Source organism: Lingula anatina, chromosome 9 (genome assembly GCF_051362555.1).
Source record: "Lingula anatina isolate TDL-2025a chromosome 9, LinAna3.0, whole genome shotgun sequence".
NCBI classification, from domain to species: domain Eukaryota; kingdom Metazoa; phylum Brachiopoda; class Lingulata; order Lingulida; family Lingulidae; genus Lingula; species Lingula anatina.
Window position 1 is genome coordinate 9,931,006 of NC_141775.1, and position 20,531 is coordinate 9,951,536.

General features: G+C 39.5%; 2 protein-coding genes across 3 annotated transcripts; one reads left to right on the forward strand and one right to left on the reverse strand.

Moving 5' to 3' along the window:
* Nucleotides 1-518: 518 nt before the first annotated feature.
* On the forward strand, nucleotides 519-13,217 carry LOC106159649 (furin). Its single transcript, XM_013535974.3, has 16 exons — nucleotides 519-707; nucleotides 1,107-1,203; nucleotides 1,995-2,139; nucleotides 2,332-2,424; nucleotides 2,849-2,959; nucleotides 3,210-3,338; nucleotides 3,557-3,621; nucleotides 4,010-4,095; nucleotides 4,291-4,469; nucleotides 4,992-5,216; nucleotides 5,597-5,700; nucleotides 6,288-6,406; nucleotides 6,776-6,896; nucleotides 11,034-11,223; nucleotides 11,750-11,843; nucleotides 11,986-13,217. Exons 2-16 carry the CDS (start codon nucleotides 1,124-1,126, stop codon nucleotides 12,207-12,209), a joined length of 1,965 nt encoding a protein of 654 aa, XP_013391428.2. The 5' UTR covers nucleotides 519-707; nucleotides 1,107-1,123; the 3' UTR covers nucleotides 12,210-13,217.
* Nucleotides 13,218-14,017: 800 nt separating this feature from the next.
* LOC106159635 (TAR DNA-binding protein 43) lies at nucleotides 14,018-20,485 on the reverse strand. 2 transcript variants are annotated; one of them, XM_086994801.1, is made up of 4 exons: nucleotides 20,119-20,485; nucleotides 19,049-19,215; nucleotides 17,792-17,941; nucleotides 14,018-16,520 (listed from the first exon to the last, which is right to left on the reverse strand). In XM_086994801.1, the coding sequence occupies exons 1-4, from the start codon at nucleotides 20,354-20,356 to the stop codon at nucleotides 15,765-15,767; spliced, it is 1,311 nt and encodes a 436-aa protein (XP_086850927.1). In that variant the 5' UTR covers nucleotides 20,357-20,485; the 3' UTR covers nucleotides 14,018-15,764. The 2 variants fall into 2 exon arrangements, with proteins under 2 accessions (XP_086850927.1, XP_086850926.1); XM_086994800.1 differs by having other exon boundaries at nucleotides 20,080-20,485.
* Between the last annotated feature and the right edge of the window lie 46 nt (nucleotides 20,486-20,531).

A 20,531-nucleotide genomic window follows, 5' to 3' on the forward strand; every position in this document is an offset into this window, starting at 1 on the left:
CAAGCGATTATATTTAAAAATAATACTTTTTGTGTGAGTGTGTGTGTGTGAGAGAGAGAGATTTGCTTTTCGCCGTTTACGCTTTGGTAACAAACTACACTTGTAAACAACGCAATCAGTGCGCGCACCTCCGATTCTATTTAAACTTGCAGTTTGCCAGGTCGTCCGCTTATCAGGCTTATCTCATCCGTTGCCAAGCAATTTTCGGGATGAATGATATGCATTATACAACAAATACAGAAACCAAGATACCTACTCGTTTATCAAGCAGTCAGGCAGTGTCAATATTTAAACACGCATGAACTAAGCGCTTCATCTAGACCCGTAAACGACAGTCAATGAATAAGAAAACGACACGATTCACCGATGTATCTCGATGAAATGCGAGAAAACAGATGTGATTTGAGCCTAGGTTGCTTAATGTGGTAAACAGATTACCTCACTCTGAGCTAAAAATAAATGATTTTACAAGGCCTCGTTTTTAGCAACCTGAGCTGATGCTCATATATTATCAGGGCGGTGACACGCACTTGACCTATGACGTCATCCCTGAACAAAATACCGGACAGAGTAGTACAACAGATTTCACAACCAGGAAAATGTGACTGAATATTCGAATATCGAACGTATAGGCTTGGTTTCTTGGAACCTTTCTGACAATGGCAGTAATTTGTTAATACGTTATACTAAGACAATTAAGAAACAAGGTAAGGCTCGTTGTGTACGCCGTGTACCCCGGTACAAATGTGTCGACTGCCAGTGAATAGCCTACGATGTAACCGTGTGTGTCTGTGTGTGTGTGTGTGTGTGTGTGTGCGCGAGAGACAGAGAGAGAGAGAGAGCGTTATATGTTATGTGTTATATGTTTGTGTGTAAAATGAAAAAGAGAAAGGGATCGAGAGTGGAGTCGAAGGGAGGACAGATCGAAAGGGGGGAATTCCATTACATTCCAGTCGTTCTATGCCCCTTATACTCTTGCTTTAGAACGCGAATTACTTAATGCTTAGCTATATTATGTTTCCAGTAAGAAATATTCTCAGACATTCTTGTGTCAAGGTGACGAGTGTATGACCTAATTAGAAAAACTATCTTGGTTTGTATTGTAGAGTGACATCTGGTGTCAATGTTCAGAACTGCTCCAAACATGACGCTATCAGCTCAAGTCTTTACTTTGGTGCTTCTTCTTGTAGCAGACAGATCAAGGTAAGATATGGTGAATGCGATGGGTATCGGCATATTATAGGTAAAGCTTTTATTTTAAGAGGCCCAGTAGCCTACACTTGTGGGTTAAGGGGTTTATTGAGGGGGAAGGTGGAGTGGGGGGGGGGGGGGGGGGGGGGGGGGGGGGGGGACAACAAGTCGCCTGTCAGTGACATCGACGAGGATAATAATTTTGCCAAACGAATCGAAGCATACGTAAAACAGCAGACGAGGTCAATTTTACTTTATACCAGGGGCACAGGAATGGCAAATTACTTAATCTGTCTCTTTTTACTTTTTTTAAAAATTATTTATATGTATTTTAATTATTACGTGCTGGGGTGGGGTGGGGTGAGGCGCTTTGGACCCACCATCGTTGTATTGATAGTTCAAAGCCATTTCATTAGAATATTTTTTTTCGCCGGCTGCGATTCCTTGTGCCCTATGATATAGATGTAGGTCTTTATCTAAATGTATTAATATTTAAATGTGTTTGTTGCCTATACTACTTTGACTTCTACATGTATCCATTAGACTGATCTTAAGCATACTATAGTATGCCTTGGCTTTTAACTCGCTATAGGCCTACATGTAGTTATACACTCCATTCTAAAGAAAAATAATGAATAAAAGAAACCTTTATCCTTAATAAAGAATCACGGCCTAACAGTACAGGTAGGGGGTGGATTTATGGTTCCCGTGGGTATTTTTATATATAAAAAAGGTTTGATTAAGGGAAAGTATTCCATGACTCTTTTTACACTGCTTACCGTCTGTATGGCAATCTTTACAAGCGCGGCACAAATACCAGATTCTGGTGGGGACGGCCCACGAGCAGGCGCCCGCTACACAAATACATGGGCAGTGCAGATCGCCGGTGGTGACGTCACGTTAGCCAGAGAACTGGGGGGAAAACACGGGTTTCAGAAGGTTTCTCATGTAAGTGTGTGCATGTGTGAGCGTGCGTATGTGGGTGCGTAATACGCCAAGTCCAAGAGTCCTTCTACATTCAATCTGTATGATGTCTGGTACAACTAGTTATTTTATATAATTTTATTCTTATCGATTTTTTAAACCAACAAAGATTTTTTTAATGTCTTAAATGTTGTCTTTTTTAAAACGTCTTTTTAGATATTTGACGACATTTATACGTTTGAAAGTCTTACAAAAGAGACGACTTTTTCCTCACAACAAAAGGAACTTTTGCTCCAGAAAGATCCCCAAGTAAGTTATTAAGCGGTTTATATATTAATATAATAAGTTATGTTCCTGTCATGTTTATTTGTTGCTATTTTAAATATATGCAGACAGTGCAGTTCCCTCTCTCTCTCTCTCTCTCTCTCTCTCTCTCTCTCTCTCTCTCTCACACACACACACACACACACACACACAGATAATCTTCTCTTTTAATTAGACGTGTAGCAAATTTAAATGAAGTACATATTTGGTTTAAGTCTGATAAAAAATATCAGTTGGTTATTCAATTTACACATAGTCTACGGACATTTTTCAATCCTGAATCGATCTTCCTAATGGCCAAACACCCCAGAATGCAACACACCCGACCCTAGTGGTTTTAGTTTACAACCAAAGACACAAATTTGATCTCTCCTCACGCCGTGTTCCAATCTCTGCCCTCTCTTCATAGATTCTTTGGTGGCAGCGGCAAAAGGTGGCGGGATGTGAACTTTTTCGAGACATCACTTGGCGCAGTGCTACCATAACCGACCCAAAATGGGGAGAGCAGGCGTGGTACATGGTACGTGAACTGCCACCGGTAGTACAGATAATTACCACACAGTATAGGGCTTATATGTGAGAGAAATCGTCAGAAAGTCTTTAACAGCTATCGTGGCGTCAATTTTTATGTTGTTATTATTATCATTATTTTTTAATTAAATTTTACTGGGGGGAGGTTCTTTTGCATAATCAAATGTGTTTGGCTCCTTTCTTTTTCCTCGTGTTTTTTTTTTTTTTTTTTTTTTTTTTTTTTTTTTTTTTTTTAACAGAACGCCACTGGAAGATTGAGCATGCGCATAGTACAGGCGTGGAATCAATGCCGAGTTGGGCGTGGCGTCACGGTGGCCGCCATTGACGACGGCTTGTGGACAGAAAACAAAGACATCAAACCAAACTACGTATGTATTCGGTGAAATAGGTTTTTCATTGACTTGTGTGTGAAAGTGGTAAAAAAATAACTGTTTCTAAAGATAACCATAGGAAAAGTAATACAAAACCGATTAAAATAACGGAAAATGTCAACCCAATTTTTCATCAATGCATAACATTCACATTTCAAGGTGTAGCGTTTATGGCTAGCGCGACAAGTGAGTGATTATTCTGGTTACCTTTACAGGATGCAACGGCAAGTTATGACGTAGCTCATGATGATGCTGATCCGAATCCAAGTGCCGTGGACAGGTAACAGTTCACAAGCTTTTGAAATGGGATTTTGAACAGATTTTTGATATCTTATTATTTGTCAACCCTGAAAATTTCCAAGTATTAAAGTCAAACAGTTTTGACATTATCGCAAAATTAAACACTTGATTGACAGGTGTCAAAACTGCCAGACACTGATACCTGTCAGAAGTCACATAGGCAGGCACGGTATTTTTCGACTTAATATTTAATTTTTTCGGTGTGCCAAAACTACAAAAAGGAGAGTCATGAATTTTTGAGAATTTATTAAAAACATCATTTTCCTAAAATATCTTAGATGCAAGTTATTAAACTTTGACATAACGAAGGGTTTTGAGCCGTCCGCTATGCCGGTAAGTGGATATAAAACATCACTGTATTGTTGCAGTCACGGGACATCAGCAGCCGGGATTATTGCAGCGGCGGCCAATGATTTCTGTGGTGTAGGAGTAGCGCCCTCTGCTAAGATAGCTGGTACGTATCACTAGACCTAAGACTTCCAAACCTGACATGTCGTATTTTATGTAATCAGCACATTAAAATACCCCACAATTAACTCTATTGTTTAAATGCTTGCAACGGGAGAGGGGTCTTCTTGCTATCCATGATCCACTCATATTAAAGCCCTATACATTTTATTTGTGGCTGCACACTTTTGTCTGCTTTTAGGTATTCGCATGTTCGCAAACGGCGTAACGCTGACGGACGCGCTCCAGGCCAAGGCTCTTGTGTCCAGTCTGGACAAGGTGGACATATACTCCTGTAGCTGGGGCACCCCACGGTTGGGATTTAGTCTAAAAGAGATGGAGCCCCTAGAGAAGGCGGCCTTGCAGAAAGGCATGACGCAGGTCAGTCGTGCTTGAGTGATTTTCAGTATCCCGTGGTGAGGAGAAATGTCGTCAAATGATTGACAGTTTGTCAATTTTTCGAAACTTCTTTTAACTGTGTAAGGCTCTGTTCTCACAACTTTTAGATCGATCTATCACCGCGGGGAGTCTCACTAGATTACTGTCAGATAATCCCCCTTAAGTGTCCGTCCCCGCCTACTACAAGCTTTAAGGGGTAATTAACTTTCGTGTCCGCCCGGCTGACAGCTATTTAGCGTGAACCCCCAGGGAGTTAGGTCGATCCAATGTAGGTCGATCTAATCTATGAGAATGGGGTGTAAGACTGGGTTCCCATCCCTAGATCGATCTAACAGGATCGGTCCATTTTCACGGGGTCCCTCGCTAAATTGCTTTCAGCCCAAGCTGCTTAGATGTCTCGGACGTCCACTATAGCTGATAAACGATAGTTAATTACCCCCTATCGGCCTCAGCAATTTCTGAAACAACTTGTGTTATATGTTTTGGAACCTCTTGTATCTTCAGGGTCGTGGAGGTAAGGGCGCCATCTATGTATTTGCAGCTGGCAATGGTGGCGAAGGTGAGCGTGACAGCTGCGCGTATGACAAATTTACAAATGCTGTGAACACCATCGGCATCAGTGGCATGACGGAGGAAGGGCGCATGCTCAAGACCGGGGAGAAGTGCAGCGCCATGATGGCCACCGTGATTGGTAAAAGTACAGACGATTCCAGTCAGCGCGGAAATATAGTAAGGAGAAAAATGTTGAAAGCTGAGGAGAGAGAGAGAGAGAGAGAGAGAGAGAGCGAAGGGGGAGGGGGAGAGGAAAAAGTTGCTATTATACAGGCCCGTAGCTAGCAATTTCAAAAGGGGTGTTCCTTTCCCATAAAAACTTCATGTACCTAGGTCAAATTTTACCCAGAGTGGACCTTTTCCCAGCAAAAGGGGCGGTTCTTTCGAACCCCCCTTGCTACGGGCCTCACTATAGTTAAGATAAGGTTAATTCAAAGTAACGTTTATCGACGCTGCGTTCTGTACTGACGTGGAGGCGCAATCAGGAAGATAACCCCAATAGTTACGAATGTGTCATAAATATAAGTCTTTCATAAATGATTGCCTTTTGTTTTCAGTACTCGCCTGGAAACGGCGCTGAAGTGTGTACCACAGATTTCGCAGAGTCTTCTGCCGCGGCTCCCATTGCAGCGGGGATTATAGCTCTGGCACTAGAAGCGAAGTGAGTCAAAGGCCCCTTTCCCATCGTTCGGTACATTCTTAAATTCAGAACCATTTTTTGAGATTAGCAGCTTAATAGCCAGGACCCAGTTTCATCAACACTGGATACCGCTGGATTACGCTATCCATTGGATAAAATTGTTCTCCTCTGGACAGTTATCCTGTGTGTTAAGTAATGTTTACTAAACAATCTATACATGTACTTATTTCTGTCTCTAATATTCCTTTCTAGTGGTTAAAAAGGCTGCTTTCCCCAGGATAAATGTCTGTAGGATAACAATTTTTTCCAAAGGATGGTGTTATCCATAGGATAGCGATATCCAGTTTTTCACTGCTTATATGATGGGCCCTGGCTATTACCTGTAAATTCGAAACAGAAACGTGTACCGCTTAACATACAGGTATCGGTACCACCTTGCAAATTGTTGAAAATTTTGTATCAAATTATTTTAAACTTTACGAATTCAATATAGGTACCTCGTCAGCATTAAACAAGCTGCAGGCTTTGTCCTGGATGCGTAAAAATTGTAGTTTCACTGCTTATGTGTGATGAATGATTAAGCGAATGTGACGTCATGTTTTAAATAGCTCCAACCTCACATGGCGTGACGTACAGCACCTCATCGCCAGAACGTCCACTAGTGGTTTCGTCAGCAATCCGCCAGATCCCAGGGTAAAGTGGACTACTAATGCAGCTGGCTTCACAGGTGAAATGACGTCACAATTAAATTTCAAAAAGCATTCTTTGGATAAGGCTTAACAGAGCAAGTTTGTTTAAAGACAGAGCCTTATGAACACTCGTTACAAAGGTCTGGTTCTCTTTCAATATTATTATAAGATGCAGAATGATTTTTTCATAACTTTGTGAAAATGCACACGTAAATTTAACTTCGTGCCGGAGAACCAAACCAAAGTTGACGACTAAATACTGAAATGAAACGGTGAAAAGAATTTCACATTGGTTGGATAGTCTTTCTTACAGATTAAGAATTCCCCACACCATTGCCTACTATTAAATTTTTGCTTCACATAACGTATTTGAAGGTAACATCACATATTGAAAGCATTCTTTGCAGTGAGTTCATCGTTTGGATTTGGTCTGTTAAATGCCGAGGCCCTAGTGAAGTCAGCAGTAAACTGGTCAACAGTCCCGCCAGTCCAGACCTGTGACGTCAGAGATAACACCTCAATAAACGAGTATGTAACTGAACGCCAAGCAAGTTTACCCCTACTGCCATTTTTTGAATGAAATTATTTTCTGTACAGTAATGAATTTCCATTTTAATGCAGCGCAAGCTGCTTTGCTCCTGAAATGTTTTTACACTCAAATTATTGTGTAAGACCCCATTCCCAGAGATGAGATCGATCCAACTAGATCGACCTAACTCCCTGGGGTTTCACGCTTAATAGCTGTCAGCCGAGCGGGCACGAAAGTTAATTACCCCCTTACAGCTTGTAGTAGGCGGGACGGACATTTAAGTCGGATTATCTAACAGTAATCTAGTGAGACTCCCCACGGGGATAGATCGATCTAAAATCTATGGGAATGCGCTCTAAAACCTCACAAATACTTTGTCAACAGGAGTCTAATCACATCCATGACAATGTACCATTATCTTGTAACAAGGCAGCAAAGCTGTCAAATGTACAGACAAAAACCAGAAAATAGGATACTGTCAATTCTGATGAACTAATGTATTATGCTTACTGTAACTGCATAGCCAACATCAAATTCTTATTCTGCATAACATTGGATTAGGATGAAAGTAAAATGTGTATCAAGCATTAGACTAAGTTCCCATACCTAGATCAATCTAACAGGATCAATGCAACTCCAAGGGGTTTCTCACTTGCTTTAAGTTTGAGAGTCTTAGGATTCTGGCATGCCAGTTTCAGTAGGGGTGACAGACAACTAAGCCACTTACATTGATTGCAATTTAGCGAGAATTCCCATGGAGATAGATCGATCCACAGTTAGCGTGATAGGGTCTGGAAATAGTCCCTAAGGTGTCAGGCTGATAAGAGTTAAACTTTGGAAATGCCAGAATGAGGTACAGTGAAAATTACACACAAAAAAAAAAATTGCTTAAACTCATATATATATATATATATATATATATATATATATATATATATATATATATATATATAACTATATATTATTAATTTTTTTTTTTTTTTTTGGGCTGTATGTCAATCCTAAGAATCATTCTTGTAACTTAACAAAATACAGAAAATGTTACAAAGTAAGAGTACAGGGCTCCTGGCAGATGGGAGTGATAAGTCACAACTTGAAAATGCCAGTATAGCACTCTATAAACCTGCACTGCCTCCAAATCAGAAAACAATCACACTGGTTTTCAAACACAAGCTGCGCACTTCTGTCTTATGAAACTTTTCACTAAGTTTCAGTATCGTAAGTAACATGGTTTTCCCTTAATCGCTATCCTGGCAGCAGTGTCCAAAATAGGGTTTTCTTCAACTTTCATGCAATAAAACATAATACTTAACAGCATAATGACCATCAAATTTTATATAAAAAAATAAAAGTATCATGAATATTCAGAAAATGTGATTTGGGAAGGTCTTCAAGGCCATGGAAGTTCAGAGTCACACTTTCAAAATGCCAAAATGTAAACAAGAGATAACTGTACTGAAATGATTTTCTTTTCATTTTCAACACCTTTTTTAAAACAAAATGATCAATAAACTGTCATTTTTAAATGTTCAACTAGGAAAATTGTTGACATAGGAAAAATAGCAATAGAACAATTTTCAATGTCCAATTTGCTCCATTTGCAGATGCTGAACATAGTGAATGATTAAATCTGACAAACTGCAATGATGAGTTCCTTTCCATTTATGATACTTTATTACACAATGCACAATATTATAACAGGTTTACCGTCATTTTTATATAATCAACAAACGAAGCAGAAAATGTCAAAACAACACTTTTACATATCTTATTAGTTCCATAATGAGACTGTTAACATGCCTAAGAATTAAATCTGAAGAAATAACAATTATATACAAAAATACAGAAAATGCACAGCACTTCTGGTGGATGGGAGTATAAAATCACATCTTGAAGATGCTTGTGTTTGAAAAATAATTTTAAAAAAATTTTAAATAAAACGTAAAAAATTCCAATAAAGCTGCTATTCAAACTTTTAATCTAGCCGTATTAACTTGATATTAATAACCCCACCAAGTTTGAGAAAAATAAAGCACTGTTATTCATCTATAGCATGTTGGCATAACACATTCTTTTTGTTGTAAATTTACTTGCAATGTTAAACACCATTTATCTGCACAATTATCACCAAATCCTAATTTTGTGACACAGTTAAGAGAGCTTAACCTATGGGACTTTACAGGGAAATCTCAAGGAGTGTTTTATGTAATCTCATTTAATGGCCAATTGAAAATTAATGAGTAGGCAAGTGACTTTATAGACCTTAATTTAATTAGTGATCACCCAAGGGACAATTTTATAGACTGTCATCCATACAGTACCATCATATAGCACAAAGGTGTTGCATACATGCTGAAAAAAGTGAAAAAACAGCATTACTTCCCTAAAAATGACCCGATGATGCTGATTTTCAAACTTGACCTGCGTATTATGATATTCATTAGTTCTGCAAGTTTCAAACCAAAAGGTAAAATGGTTTTCCACTTATCATGTTATCAGTGTTGCATATATGCTGAAAAAAGTGAAAAACAGCATAACGTCCCTAAAAATGACCCAATCATACTGATTTTCAAACTTGACCTGCGTAATATGAATATTCATTAGTTCTGCAAGTTTCAAGCCAAAAGGTAAAATGATTTTTCACTTATCATGTTATCAGTGTTGCATATATGGTGAAAAAAGTGAAAAACAGCATAACTTCCCTAAAAATGACCCGATCATGCTGATTTTCAAACTTGACCTGCGTATTATGAATATTCATCAGTTTTGTAAGTTTCAAGGGAAAAGTTAAAATGGTTTTCTACTTATCGTGTTATCGGTGCTGCATATATGCTGAAACAAGACAGCACTGTTCTGAAATGGGTTTACTTCCATTTTTAAAACACTTTTTTAACATAAAACAAAATAAACAGTTTTCTACCATTTGTATATGATCAACTAAGAAAATTGATGAGATGGGAAAAATATCAATAGAACAGTGTTAAATGTCCAATTTCCTCCATTATGAGATAATGAATATAGTAGATGATTGAATCTGACAAACTGCAATGATATTTGTTTATTTCCATTTTTGACACTTTATAACATAATACACAATAACAAGTTTACCATCATTTTTACATAATCAACTAACAATGTTATTAAGATGCAGGAAATGTCAAACAAACACTTTTACGTATCTTATTAGTTCAATAATGAGACTGTTAATATGCCTAACAATTGAATCTGAGGAAATGTGAAAAAACAGCATAACTTCTAAAAGAATGGCCCAATTATGCTGATTTTGGAACTCAACCTGCGTTTTAGTTAGTTTGACTACTCTTGTGAGTATAATGACAATTGGCCTATCTGTTTTTCTTATATTGTGTTATTAGCGTTGCATATATGTTGAAAGAAGTGAAAAAACAGCATAACATCCCTAAAAATGGCCCGATCATGCTGATTTTCAAACTTGACCTGTGTATTATGAATATTCATCAGTTCTGTAAGTTTCAAGCCAAAAGGTAAAATGGTTTTCCACTTATCGTGTTATCGGTGCTGCATATATGCTGAAAAAAGTGAAAAAACAGCATAAATTCCCTATAAGTGACCCGATCATACTGATTTTCGAACTTGACCTGCGTATTATGAATATTCATCAGTTCTGTAAGTTTCAAGCCAAAAGGTAAAATGATTTTCCACTTATCGTGTTATCGGTGCTGCATATATGCTGAAAAAAGTGAAAAAACAGCATAAATTCCCTATAAGTGACCCGATCATGCTGATTTTCGAACTTGACCTGCGCATTACGAATATTCATCAGTTCTGTAAGTTTCAAGCCAAAAGAAAAAACAGTTTTCCACTTATCGTGTTATCGGTAAAAGTGCACGGCGACGGCGACGACGGCGACAGCGACGGCGACGGCGACGACAGACGCAGATGATGGCTATATGTACAGACACATCTGTGTCTGTACATAAAAAGTAACTACTATTTCTTTTATTTCTACTATTTCTTTTATTTCATCTAGTTTATACAATATTTTCAGCGATTAAATGTTTTACGTAAAAAACAAGTGCTCCAGGAAGAGGGGGGGGGGGGGGGGGGGGGGATGTGACATGAACCCCTTTTATCATGTTTTTTTTTTTTGTTTGTAGAACTCTTCCGCGCACGGTGACGCCATCAGTAAACGGATGCCAAATCCGAAATCTCGAGCACGTGAGGGTGTACCTGTTGGCCAAGTTTGAGTCACGAGGGTTACTCAAGGTCACGCTGCAATCCCCATCGGGAACTGAATCTCTCCTCATTCCAGGGAGGCCGAATGATAATTGGTCGAGATACTTGGAGGTAAATCATGACCGTCCGTCGTGATTTTTTTCTGGTTCTCCCCTTATCCAGCTCCCAAAGATCTTGGTATCGTTAATTTTAGATAATTCAGAAGCAGTCTTTAAAACGTTGGACTAAGGGTTCATCAGTCTATTAAGAAGTTAAACGAGTAGCCATATGTCAAACGCTATATACTCAGTTAAGTGGTTCTCGTTTTTCCGTCTAGAGCAAGACTGGTATTATTCACAAAGCTGAAGCTTTGTTTCAAATGAGCGTATTGATAACGGGTTATCTATAGATTTCACCGTTTATCAGCTTACCAAGGGGTATGCACGAGTTACAATTTCCTCCTTCTCTTTTTAGATTTAATTTTAAATGGATCTTGTCCTTTTGGTCGTCAACAGAAACTGAATTTACTGGTCCACTTCAATTGATTTATTAAATGGTAGGAAACTTATTTGGAAATGTACAAAATGTCGTGTTATACACGTTTGGCAATCCGTACCCTTGTCATTTTAGACGGTGATACTATATTTGTCGTTGCTAGGTTACCGTGACCAGTGTCCAGTTCTGGGGAGAACGTCCGGAGGGAAACTGGACATTAAAGTTTGAAAGCACCACCGGAGATGCCAACCACACTGGTGAGGAAATCTATCAATTTCTCCATTCAACCGGTTATTACAATATAAAATCGACTTTTAAATTTAGAAAAAGAGTTAACAGTGAGCAAATGAAAGCGGTGTTTTTAACTAGGTACCTTATAATGTACTTATTTTTTTACAGGAATTCTGTACGATTACAACATCACCTTCTACGGGACGGCGTCTGGGAACCTGCCGATGCCAACTACATCCAGCGGGACAACTACCCCCTCTAGCGGGACAACTATCCCCTCTAGCGGCGCCCCACCTTGCGGTCCTACTTCGTCAAGTGGGACTAGCCGTGGACATACTTTCAGCGTTGTGTCAATTACTGTGATACTTATTTTCTTATTGGTCTTGTCATGATTTGTGAATGAGACAATCTGGTCATAGCATGAAAAGATTTTATAGGTAATAGGTGGGAAGAAAGTTTTACTCGTATGTAACTGTTATGCAAATATTACATAAAATGTCTGCGTCACCGACGATAATCTGATGTTAGCCTTTTTCTTAAGTGGCCCAGTATAGATCACGCTTTTCAAGTCTGCCGTGAAAATATTAATATTGCTCTTGCCATCTGAGTAAAACACCCAGCCCTTGATCCAATTTCTAAATGATGCCCAATAAGGTGCTTATGATAATTGTTTTATTTATTGCAGAAAAAAAATCTTCCGAGTATAGCTTTATGAATGTCATTTAGTTTGTACACTTTTTAGGGGCAGGTCCGTTTTAGCCAGGGGGGGGGGGGGGGGGTTCGGGGGGTTCGAAAGAACCGCCCCTTTTGTCAGGAAAAGGTCCATTTTGGGTAAAATTTTACATGCATCTAGGTACACATAAGTTTCATTGTAAAAGGTCCACTTTTTCAGAAGAAGAACCCCCCCCTTTTTGAATTTGTTGGCTACGGCCCTGAGGGGTGTGCGTGTTCAGTGAAGAACTTTGGTTAAGGGAGAAGTAATCGACGTAAATTGCTAAGTTTTATAATTTCACATAGTGTTGTGGTCAAGTGTGCAGTGCCATAGCCATGCTTTCATGTACAACTTGTTGTATGTTAAATTTGGAATATTGCCCATAGCTAAAACGTCTTTATTTACAAGACGTCAATTTAATTTGTGCCATTTTTATCGTGATAACGTGTTTTTAAGTATTTGAAAAAATTAAAATGCTTCCTTTTTATTTACTTTTCTGTATGTTTTAAATTTTTCAAATTTTGGATGTGAACACGGACTTTTTGATTGAATAAACCTTTAACAGGCCGAGCAATGTTCCTATTTAGTGCATCGTCAATACCCAGATTTTGCAATGTGTAGGAATACAGAGCATCTACAACAATAACAACCAGTTAAAACAATAAATCACGTTTATTCTTGATACGGACTTAACACGTTTCCTTTCTTATTTGGTACAATTCGCAATTCTTTATCGGTAAATTTGTTATAGTAAAATATTTGCTCAAAAAAAAAAAAAAAAAAAAAAAAAACCGTTAATACTTTGTTTAGTACAAATCCTTACCTTTAACAATTATTTAGCTAGGCACGGGAGAAGTTGACCTAAAAAGGAAGATGGTTCACGCTGAAATTCAACAGTCGTCCCTACTCACTTCTAACATCTCGCTTCTTTTACATTGTCGACTTTCTAGGTCACCAATCTAGCACCCTACTGTGTTTATTTAACGCAATTCAATAGACGGCTTCTCCACAATTCACACCAAAAGTTTCTACATTCACTTGTAACGAGAACCGACAACGACTGCTTCCATCTCATCTTTTCCAATAGAAACATAAGATGTTCAAATGCTCTCACTTCGGCTCACTTTCTAATCGTCTTATTCATTTCAGCTGAATAAAACATCCAAAATTAAATCATATATCGCCACAGACGCACTTCGCTCAATAGCAAACCTTACAGCACTTATCTTCTATTCAAAGAACTCGAAAGGCGTAATGCATTTGGGGGTTCTACCACTATTAACTATAAACAAACTTACTTCTTTCAAAGACCCACCTCCTTCTCGCGCCCTCCATTTGGAAACGAGTGGGCAGTCTCACTCGAACAATCAAAATCTGCAAAGCAAACACACGTCATGGTTTTGCTTCTTCCTCTGTTTCGTTCCACCACCCAAACCATTTTCATCATCCGGTTCACCAAACAAAAGAAAAAATAACACAACGCACACATTCTTAAAGCTGGAGTTTTTATGTACAGACAACGTACTAGTTCTAAATGATACAATTACACAACACACTACTTTGATTCTTGTTCAAATATAAAAAATTGTAAATCGCACAATTACTCATATCAAACCTATTGTTCACCAAGCCTCTTTTATGGGTAAAAAAATTCTATTTCTCTCAACCGAGTTCAACTTATTCCCACAGGCACCCATGTAAATTCAACTGTTTTGCACACACAAAATGCAAACTGACCTCAAATGATTTTCAAAAATAACTGCAATGCAACCCACTCAAATATCTAACATAGTGCCATCCTCTGTCATCAAATATTTCTTGGCCTACTGCCTTCCACATGAATCAGTTACACAGCTACTGTATTACAGTAATATGTACTGTATATATATTTTATACAGAAACATTCCTGAAATTATAAATATGCTCATTTTTATGTATTAGTAAAGCGGTTTGCATATTGGAGTGGGTGTAGAATAGTTATATTTTGATTCAGCCAAAAACAGGAGGTAGAGAATGGAATTAAAGCTAATTTACAGCGTATATCTAGACAGGTGAAGATACACTTAAAACTATTAAACTTCAAAAACTTTAACAACTGTTTTCTTTCACAAAAAACTATAGAACAATCATTCCGTTTCAAGGTTCACACCCAAAATATCAACAACTTTTTTCATTGGTCAATTTTCAACCAATTATATCACCACAACTTATAATATAAAATGCCCTTATACAGGTTGATTATCAACCAATCACTTTCTCACCTCTCGTCGTCTGCAATGTTACTACGAGTCTCATCCTCAAGGCATAAAATAAACAATCAGAATACTCATAACTTACAACCAAATACTGTCATAAAACTTCGGATATACAATCTATTGTTCACACAACAATAATTATACATTTTACCAAACACGTTTTAACAAACATGTCATTTGAATCTGAATTTCCTCAATCACATTTTTCCTCATTCAACAGGTCTTATAGGCTGGGTTGAAAATAATAATAAGCATCAACTTCATCCATGAATGAAACTAGCTTCAACCACGTGAACACCCAATGCCAAGTTTGCATTTTCAGTTTCAGATCACGTGTACGATCTCGACGCCACCATCACCACCATCCTCAGTCAGCAACAGTTCAGATTCTTCGTGCCTTGTTCACACTTTCAAATCCCATCACTGTACACACCACTGGATTGGGTCACTGTTCACACCCGGTTTGAGTCATTATTCACACTATTCTTATTTGTGTCACTGTTCACACTAGAGATCTGCCACTGTTCACACTTGGTTTGAAGCAACTGTTCACACTAGTCTGACTTGTGTCACTATTCACACCGAGTTTGTAACACTGTTCACACCCGGTTTGAAGCACTGTTCACACTAGTCTGATTTGTGTCACTATTCACACCTGAGTTTGTAACACTGTTCACACCAATTTTTCACATGGAATCTGCTCACAGTTTTAATACTCGCATACACTGCAAAGTTCACACCAATTAAAACTGTCTTTATCCAGATGTTGTTGCAAATTAAAACAGATCAGCATGGGCAAGTCCATATCACCCTCCCCCAAACACGCTTCCAAACTCTTCTTCAACCCCAATTCCACACTCAGTCTGGTAAATTTGTAAAAAATATTGCCTAGAATCCAAAGATTTCTCCCTCCCCCCATGAGTGGTTTATAAGACTTATTTACATGGATGATATATACCTGTGGTGGCCATCCCCCTCTCCTAATTCCACCCCCCTGTAGCCTTAGATTGCCCCCATCCAGAACTCCCATCCCCTGCCCCCTCTGTGGCCCCTGTCCCTCCCCAGCCCATATTCCCAAAACCTTGATTACTGGTCGCAGCTGCAGTGCTCCCCATGCTGCTCCCCGTCCCCATGCCATACCCCACCTGGCTCTGACTGCTCATGGTGGCATCTCCCGTCCCCTGGCTGCCCTGCCCCCCTTGATTCATACCCAGAAGGTTCGTCCAGCCGGCCGCTTGACCAGCCAAGGCAGCCTGAGCAGCAGCCATCATGGCTGCCGGGTTGAGGCCCAGGGCGCCCAAATTGAACCCCATCCCAAGTGGGTTGTTGCCCATGTTGTTTCCCCCCATGCTGTTACTCCCGCTGGAGCCAAACCCACCTTGCTGGCTACTCCCCCGGGAGTTTTGGTTGCCCCACCCTCCTTGTTGTCCGTACCCTTGGTTTCCACCCCCCATCCCCATTGGATTCTTCTGCCCCATGCCGCTTTTATCTTGGGACTTGGGCGCGGCGTTACTGACGTGCACGCTCGCTCCCTTTATGATGTGGTCCTCTCCGCACAAACTCTGTGCCACGTCTGCATCGGCAAACGTCACAAACGCAAACGCTCGGAAAGGTTTGGGGATGAAGACGTCAATCACCTCACCAAACTTCGCAAAGTAGTTCCGCAGCTCGTCTGCTGTCATGTCCTCCGAGCAGCGCCCTACGAAGATCTTCCTGTTGACCTGTGAGTAGCCCTCCTGCAAAATCAAAGCAAGCTATCACAGCCATGGGATATTACCCTAGGATTCAAATAAGCAACTGGCCTTGCATCACCCTCGACATGTGCTTCCTATGAGAAACTCTCAAGTGTCATATGTTAGGTTATGATCAGGCCACCAAAAAAGTCAACAGAAATACCACATCCCTGTGGGTGCTACTACAGGTATACACCTGTAAACACTCCCAGGAACAATATATTAGCTCAATTTCCCATTGTTTCTATGGAAATCGGACAAAAAAAAAAGTGGTGCTCATACCATCTACTTAATGTTTGTGTATAGTGTAAGATTTTGTCATTTTTTATTGACTGAAAAACAACTAGTTGAATCTTAACATGCACTTAGTACTTATCCACATCTGCTTCCTTAAGTGGTGTGAACTGGACTCTAGATGCATTCCCCTGCCCCCTTTCTACTTCAAATCAACAAACATCTCACAAATCTCCTTTCTGCCACTTTTACAGGCTGGAGTCCTGCCAGCCCAGCCTTTGAGTTAGGGATCCTCACATCACACCACTTCCCGGCATCTATCATGTGATCCTCACATCACCACCTACCTGCCCAGCCTTTGAGTTAGGGATCCTCACATCACACCACCTCCTGTCTATCATGTGATCCTCACATCACCACCTACCTGCCCAGCCTTTGAGTTAGGGATCCTCACATCACACCACCTCCTGTCTATCATGTGATCCTCACATCACCACCTACGTGCCCAGCCTTTGAGTTAGGGATCCTCACACAACACCACCTCCCGTCTATCATGTGATCCTCACATCACCACCTACGTGCCCAGCCTTTGAGTTGGGGATCCTCACACAACACCACCTCCTGTCTATCATGTGATCTTCACAACACCACCTACCTGCCCAGCCTTTGAGTTAGGGATCCTCACACAACACCACCTCCTGTCTATCATGTGATCCTCACATCACCACCTACCTGCCCAGCCTTTGAGTTAGGGATCCTCACATCACACCACCTCCTGTCTATCATGTGATCTTCACAACACCACCTACCTGCCCAGCCTTTGAGTTAGGGATCCTCACATCACACCACCTCCTGTCTATCATGTGATCCTCACATCACCACCTACCTGCCCAGCCTTTGAGTTAGGGATCCTCACACAACACCACCTCCTGTCTATCATGTGATCTTCACAACACCACCTACCTGCCCAGCCTTTGAGTTAGGGATCCTCACACAACACCACCTCCTGTCTATCATGTGATCTTCACAACACCACCTACCTGCCCAGCCTTTGAGTTAGGGATCCTCACATCACACCATCTTCCGTCTATCATGTGTCGCTGTGATAAACACTTGTTCTGGCTTTCGTAATCCCCAAACCTGATGAAACCAAACCCCTTGGACTGCCCTGTCTTTAAGTCTTTTTTCACCTGAAACAAAGTGAAAGAACTTTCTGCACACACTGTTTGGAAGTATAGGGAACAAATTAGATAAATCAGTATTAGTTTTTTTTAGATTAAATACCATTCCTATTTTGAAAATAAATTTTAATTCCACATGATTGAAACCAGAGAGTGAGTTTATCTGGAAATGAAATAAACATATTGGTCTTAAAGTTGTAAGTCATTTGTTACACAAGATTCAGTGCATCTTTTTAAACCCACTGTTAGAAACCAGAGCGAAAATAAAAATAAATTTAAATCAGTAGCAGTCCACTGAAAATATTTACCAGTTTTATTACAAAAATAAAGCTACTATTAAAGTCATAATAACTCTTCGTTTTGGCCAAAAATTGGATTTTCCTGGAAAAAACGGCAATTTTCCCGTACTTACCAATGGCCAACGACCCCATTCCTGCATTCAAAGTTAATCCAGGGTTTTTTTCCTAAACGTACGGTTTTTTGTTAAAATCTCTTAAGAGATTTTAACTGACGGAGCTCTCTCTGACATTGCAAAGTCACTGTTGACCTACTTAAAACCGCGGGAAAAGCAGACAACAACAACACTATATAAGATTCATGAGATATATTCGTCTTTTTGTTAAAAATGCATTTATATCCACAATGTGTGCCATTCTGGGCTTTTCGTTATCCGACGCACTGTACAAAAACTCGCAACTTACGTCTGAGGGTTTCCCGCCATGTTATTTTGGTCTCGAATGAACGCGAGAATCCGCGTTACACCATTACGTCATTAGCAACGAATGCACTTGTCGACCGGAAAAAAGGGATCGAAAGCCCTATTGACAAGCACAGATTTTAGTTTTCCTACAATAACGGCCGTTTTAGTGGTAAAATACAATAGAATATATTTCCATGCGTTGTTTACAATGTATTTCATGCGGATTTTTGAATCTCAAAGGAAGAGTTATTATTGCTTTAATTGATACCAATAATAACCCATATTGTGCTGCTCCAGAATTGAACTAGACCTACTATTTTGGCCTAATGTTATAAAACCAAATTTTTAGCAAGTTTTTTTCTTTTCTTATTTTTGTGAAACCCATCTTGGTGATCTAAATAAGTAGCAATGAGTACCTGTGCCATAATGACTTCACCGAACTGTGAGAAATAAGCCTTCAAGTCATCCTCTGTGCTCTTCCAAGGCAAACCCAGCACTATCAGGTCACTGCATTTCTTGCTGTCTAGCCGCTTTGTTTTCACGTTGGGATTTTCCAGGGTTTCATCTCCTTTTCTTTTGTTCTCTAAAACAGTAACACTTCCAATTATTATTTAAGACTTTGTTTATCTTATCAAATTTTTCTATTTGTAATCAATGACTGTTACATACTTATGTGCAGATATAATTTTTTTCTTGTTAAAAAAACAAATTTTGTAAAACTAAGTATGTGAAAGAAATAGGTAACACCTGAGGAAAACCCAAAAACATAACACAGGATTGTAGGCATCTGTTTTTGAAAATATTTTACTTATAGTTGTATATGAAGCAAGCATAGAATCCCTGTAATGCACATATACCACTTTTACATGTTTCTTCAACAACTAAAATACAGTCAACATGCCAAAATATAAACCAAATTAATCACTCAGTCAACACAAAAAAAGATTCAAATTTCAATGATAATACTGTGCACACAATTGATAAACAAAGAGCAAGCCTAGTGGTACTAGATAAATGCAATGATTGTTATCTGACAAGACCAGAACATACAAATGGTTACATGTACACAATTATCAGAGACAGGTCATGAAGTATATTTTATTTGCTCTGCAGAAATAAATTTTAGCATAACAATAAAAATATTTTATCTGTACCATGTGCCATAATAGACACCGAACAGTAAATAATAGTGGAATACACTGGCAGAAAGGGTTGGAGCAACAGAAAAAATCCCCAATCACCCCCACCCCCCCTCACACACAAACAAAGGGGTGCTTGAATATTTTGAGATAAGTAAAAGTGGGGTCTAGATCCACATGTGGAAACGAAAAACGGGCCATTAATAGGGCACTAGTCTGAATTTTATAGGATTGTGACCAAAAGCAGCTGCGGCGAAGGCCAAGCGCCAGGTGCGCGATTGTAGTAAAACATCCAAGACAAGACTTACGATAAAAATCCACAGATGCGTTTGAAAATGCATCTCTACCTTTTGGAAAAACTGCAAAATAGACCATGTTGCCCCATATGCCATCCGGCGGATGCAACCTCCCTTCCACTAGCCGGATTCCGCGTAATGCCCCGGTCTCTGGATTTCTGTACTTCAATCCGCTGGCACCGGGGAACTGTGCAACTAAAGTGGAGAGATGCAAGGTCCCATCATCCTCGCTTGGTAATTCTATTGGTTCCTCACTTTCGTCCTCGGCAACTTGAAGATACTGACTCATTCTGTACCTGTGAATAAATACCCAACGGCTACAAAGTTCGGTAGAATTAAAGGCGTTTATACAGTATTTCTCTCACGCAGTTTCACCACGCTCAGCTCACAGGGATCGCAAAGCCTCATGGGACATGTCGATTCGCATTTCGTTTTACGATACGTACGTTTTTAGTAGAATACAA

What these genes read in the sequence shown, in the direction of transcription:
- LOC106159635 (XM_086994800.1), bottom strand. Translation starts at nt 20,356, where the DNA reads ATGAGTCAGTATCTTCAAGTTGCCGAGGACGAAAGTGAGGAACCAATA. An exon ending in CGCATCTGTGGATTTTTATC is followed by an intron (nt 19,216 to 20,079) that starts GTAAGTCTTGTC and finishes TTACTGTTTTAG; the next exon opens with AGAACAAAAGAAAAGGAGAT. An exon ending in CTAACTCAAAGGCTGGGCAG is followed by an intron (nt 16,521 to 17,791) that starts GTAGGTGGTGTT and finishes TTGATTTTGCAG; the next exon opens with GAGGGCTACTCACAGGTCAA.
- LOC106159649 (XM_013535974.3), top strand. Translation starts at nt 1,124, where the DNA reads ATGTTCAGAACTGCTCCAAACATGACGCTATCAGCTCAAGTCTTTACT. An exon ending in TGCAGAAAGGCATGACGCAG is followed by an intron (nt 4,470 to 4,991) that starts GTCAGTCGTGCT and finishes TTGTATCTTCAG; the next exon opens with GGTCGTGGAGGTAAGGGCGC. An exon ending in CCAGTCAGCGCGGAAATATA is followed by an intron (nt 5,217 to 5,596) that starts GTAAGGAGAAAA and finishes TTTTGTTTTCAG; the next exon opens with TACTCGCCTGGAAACGGCGC.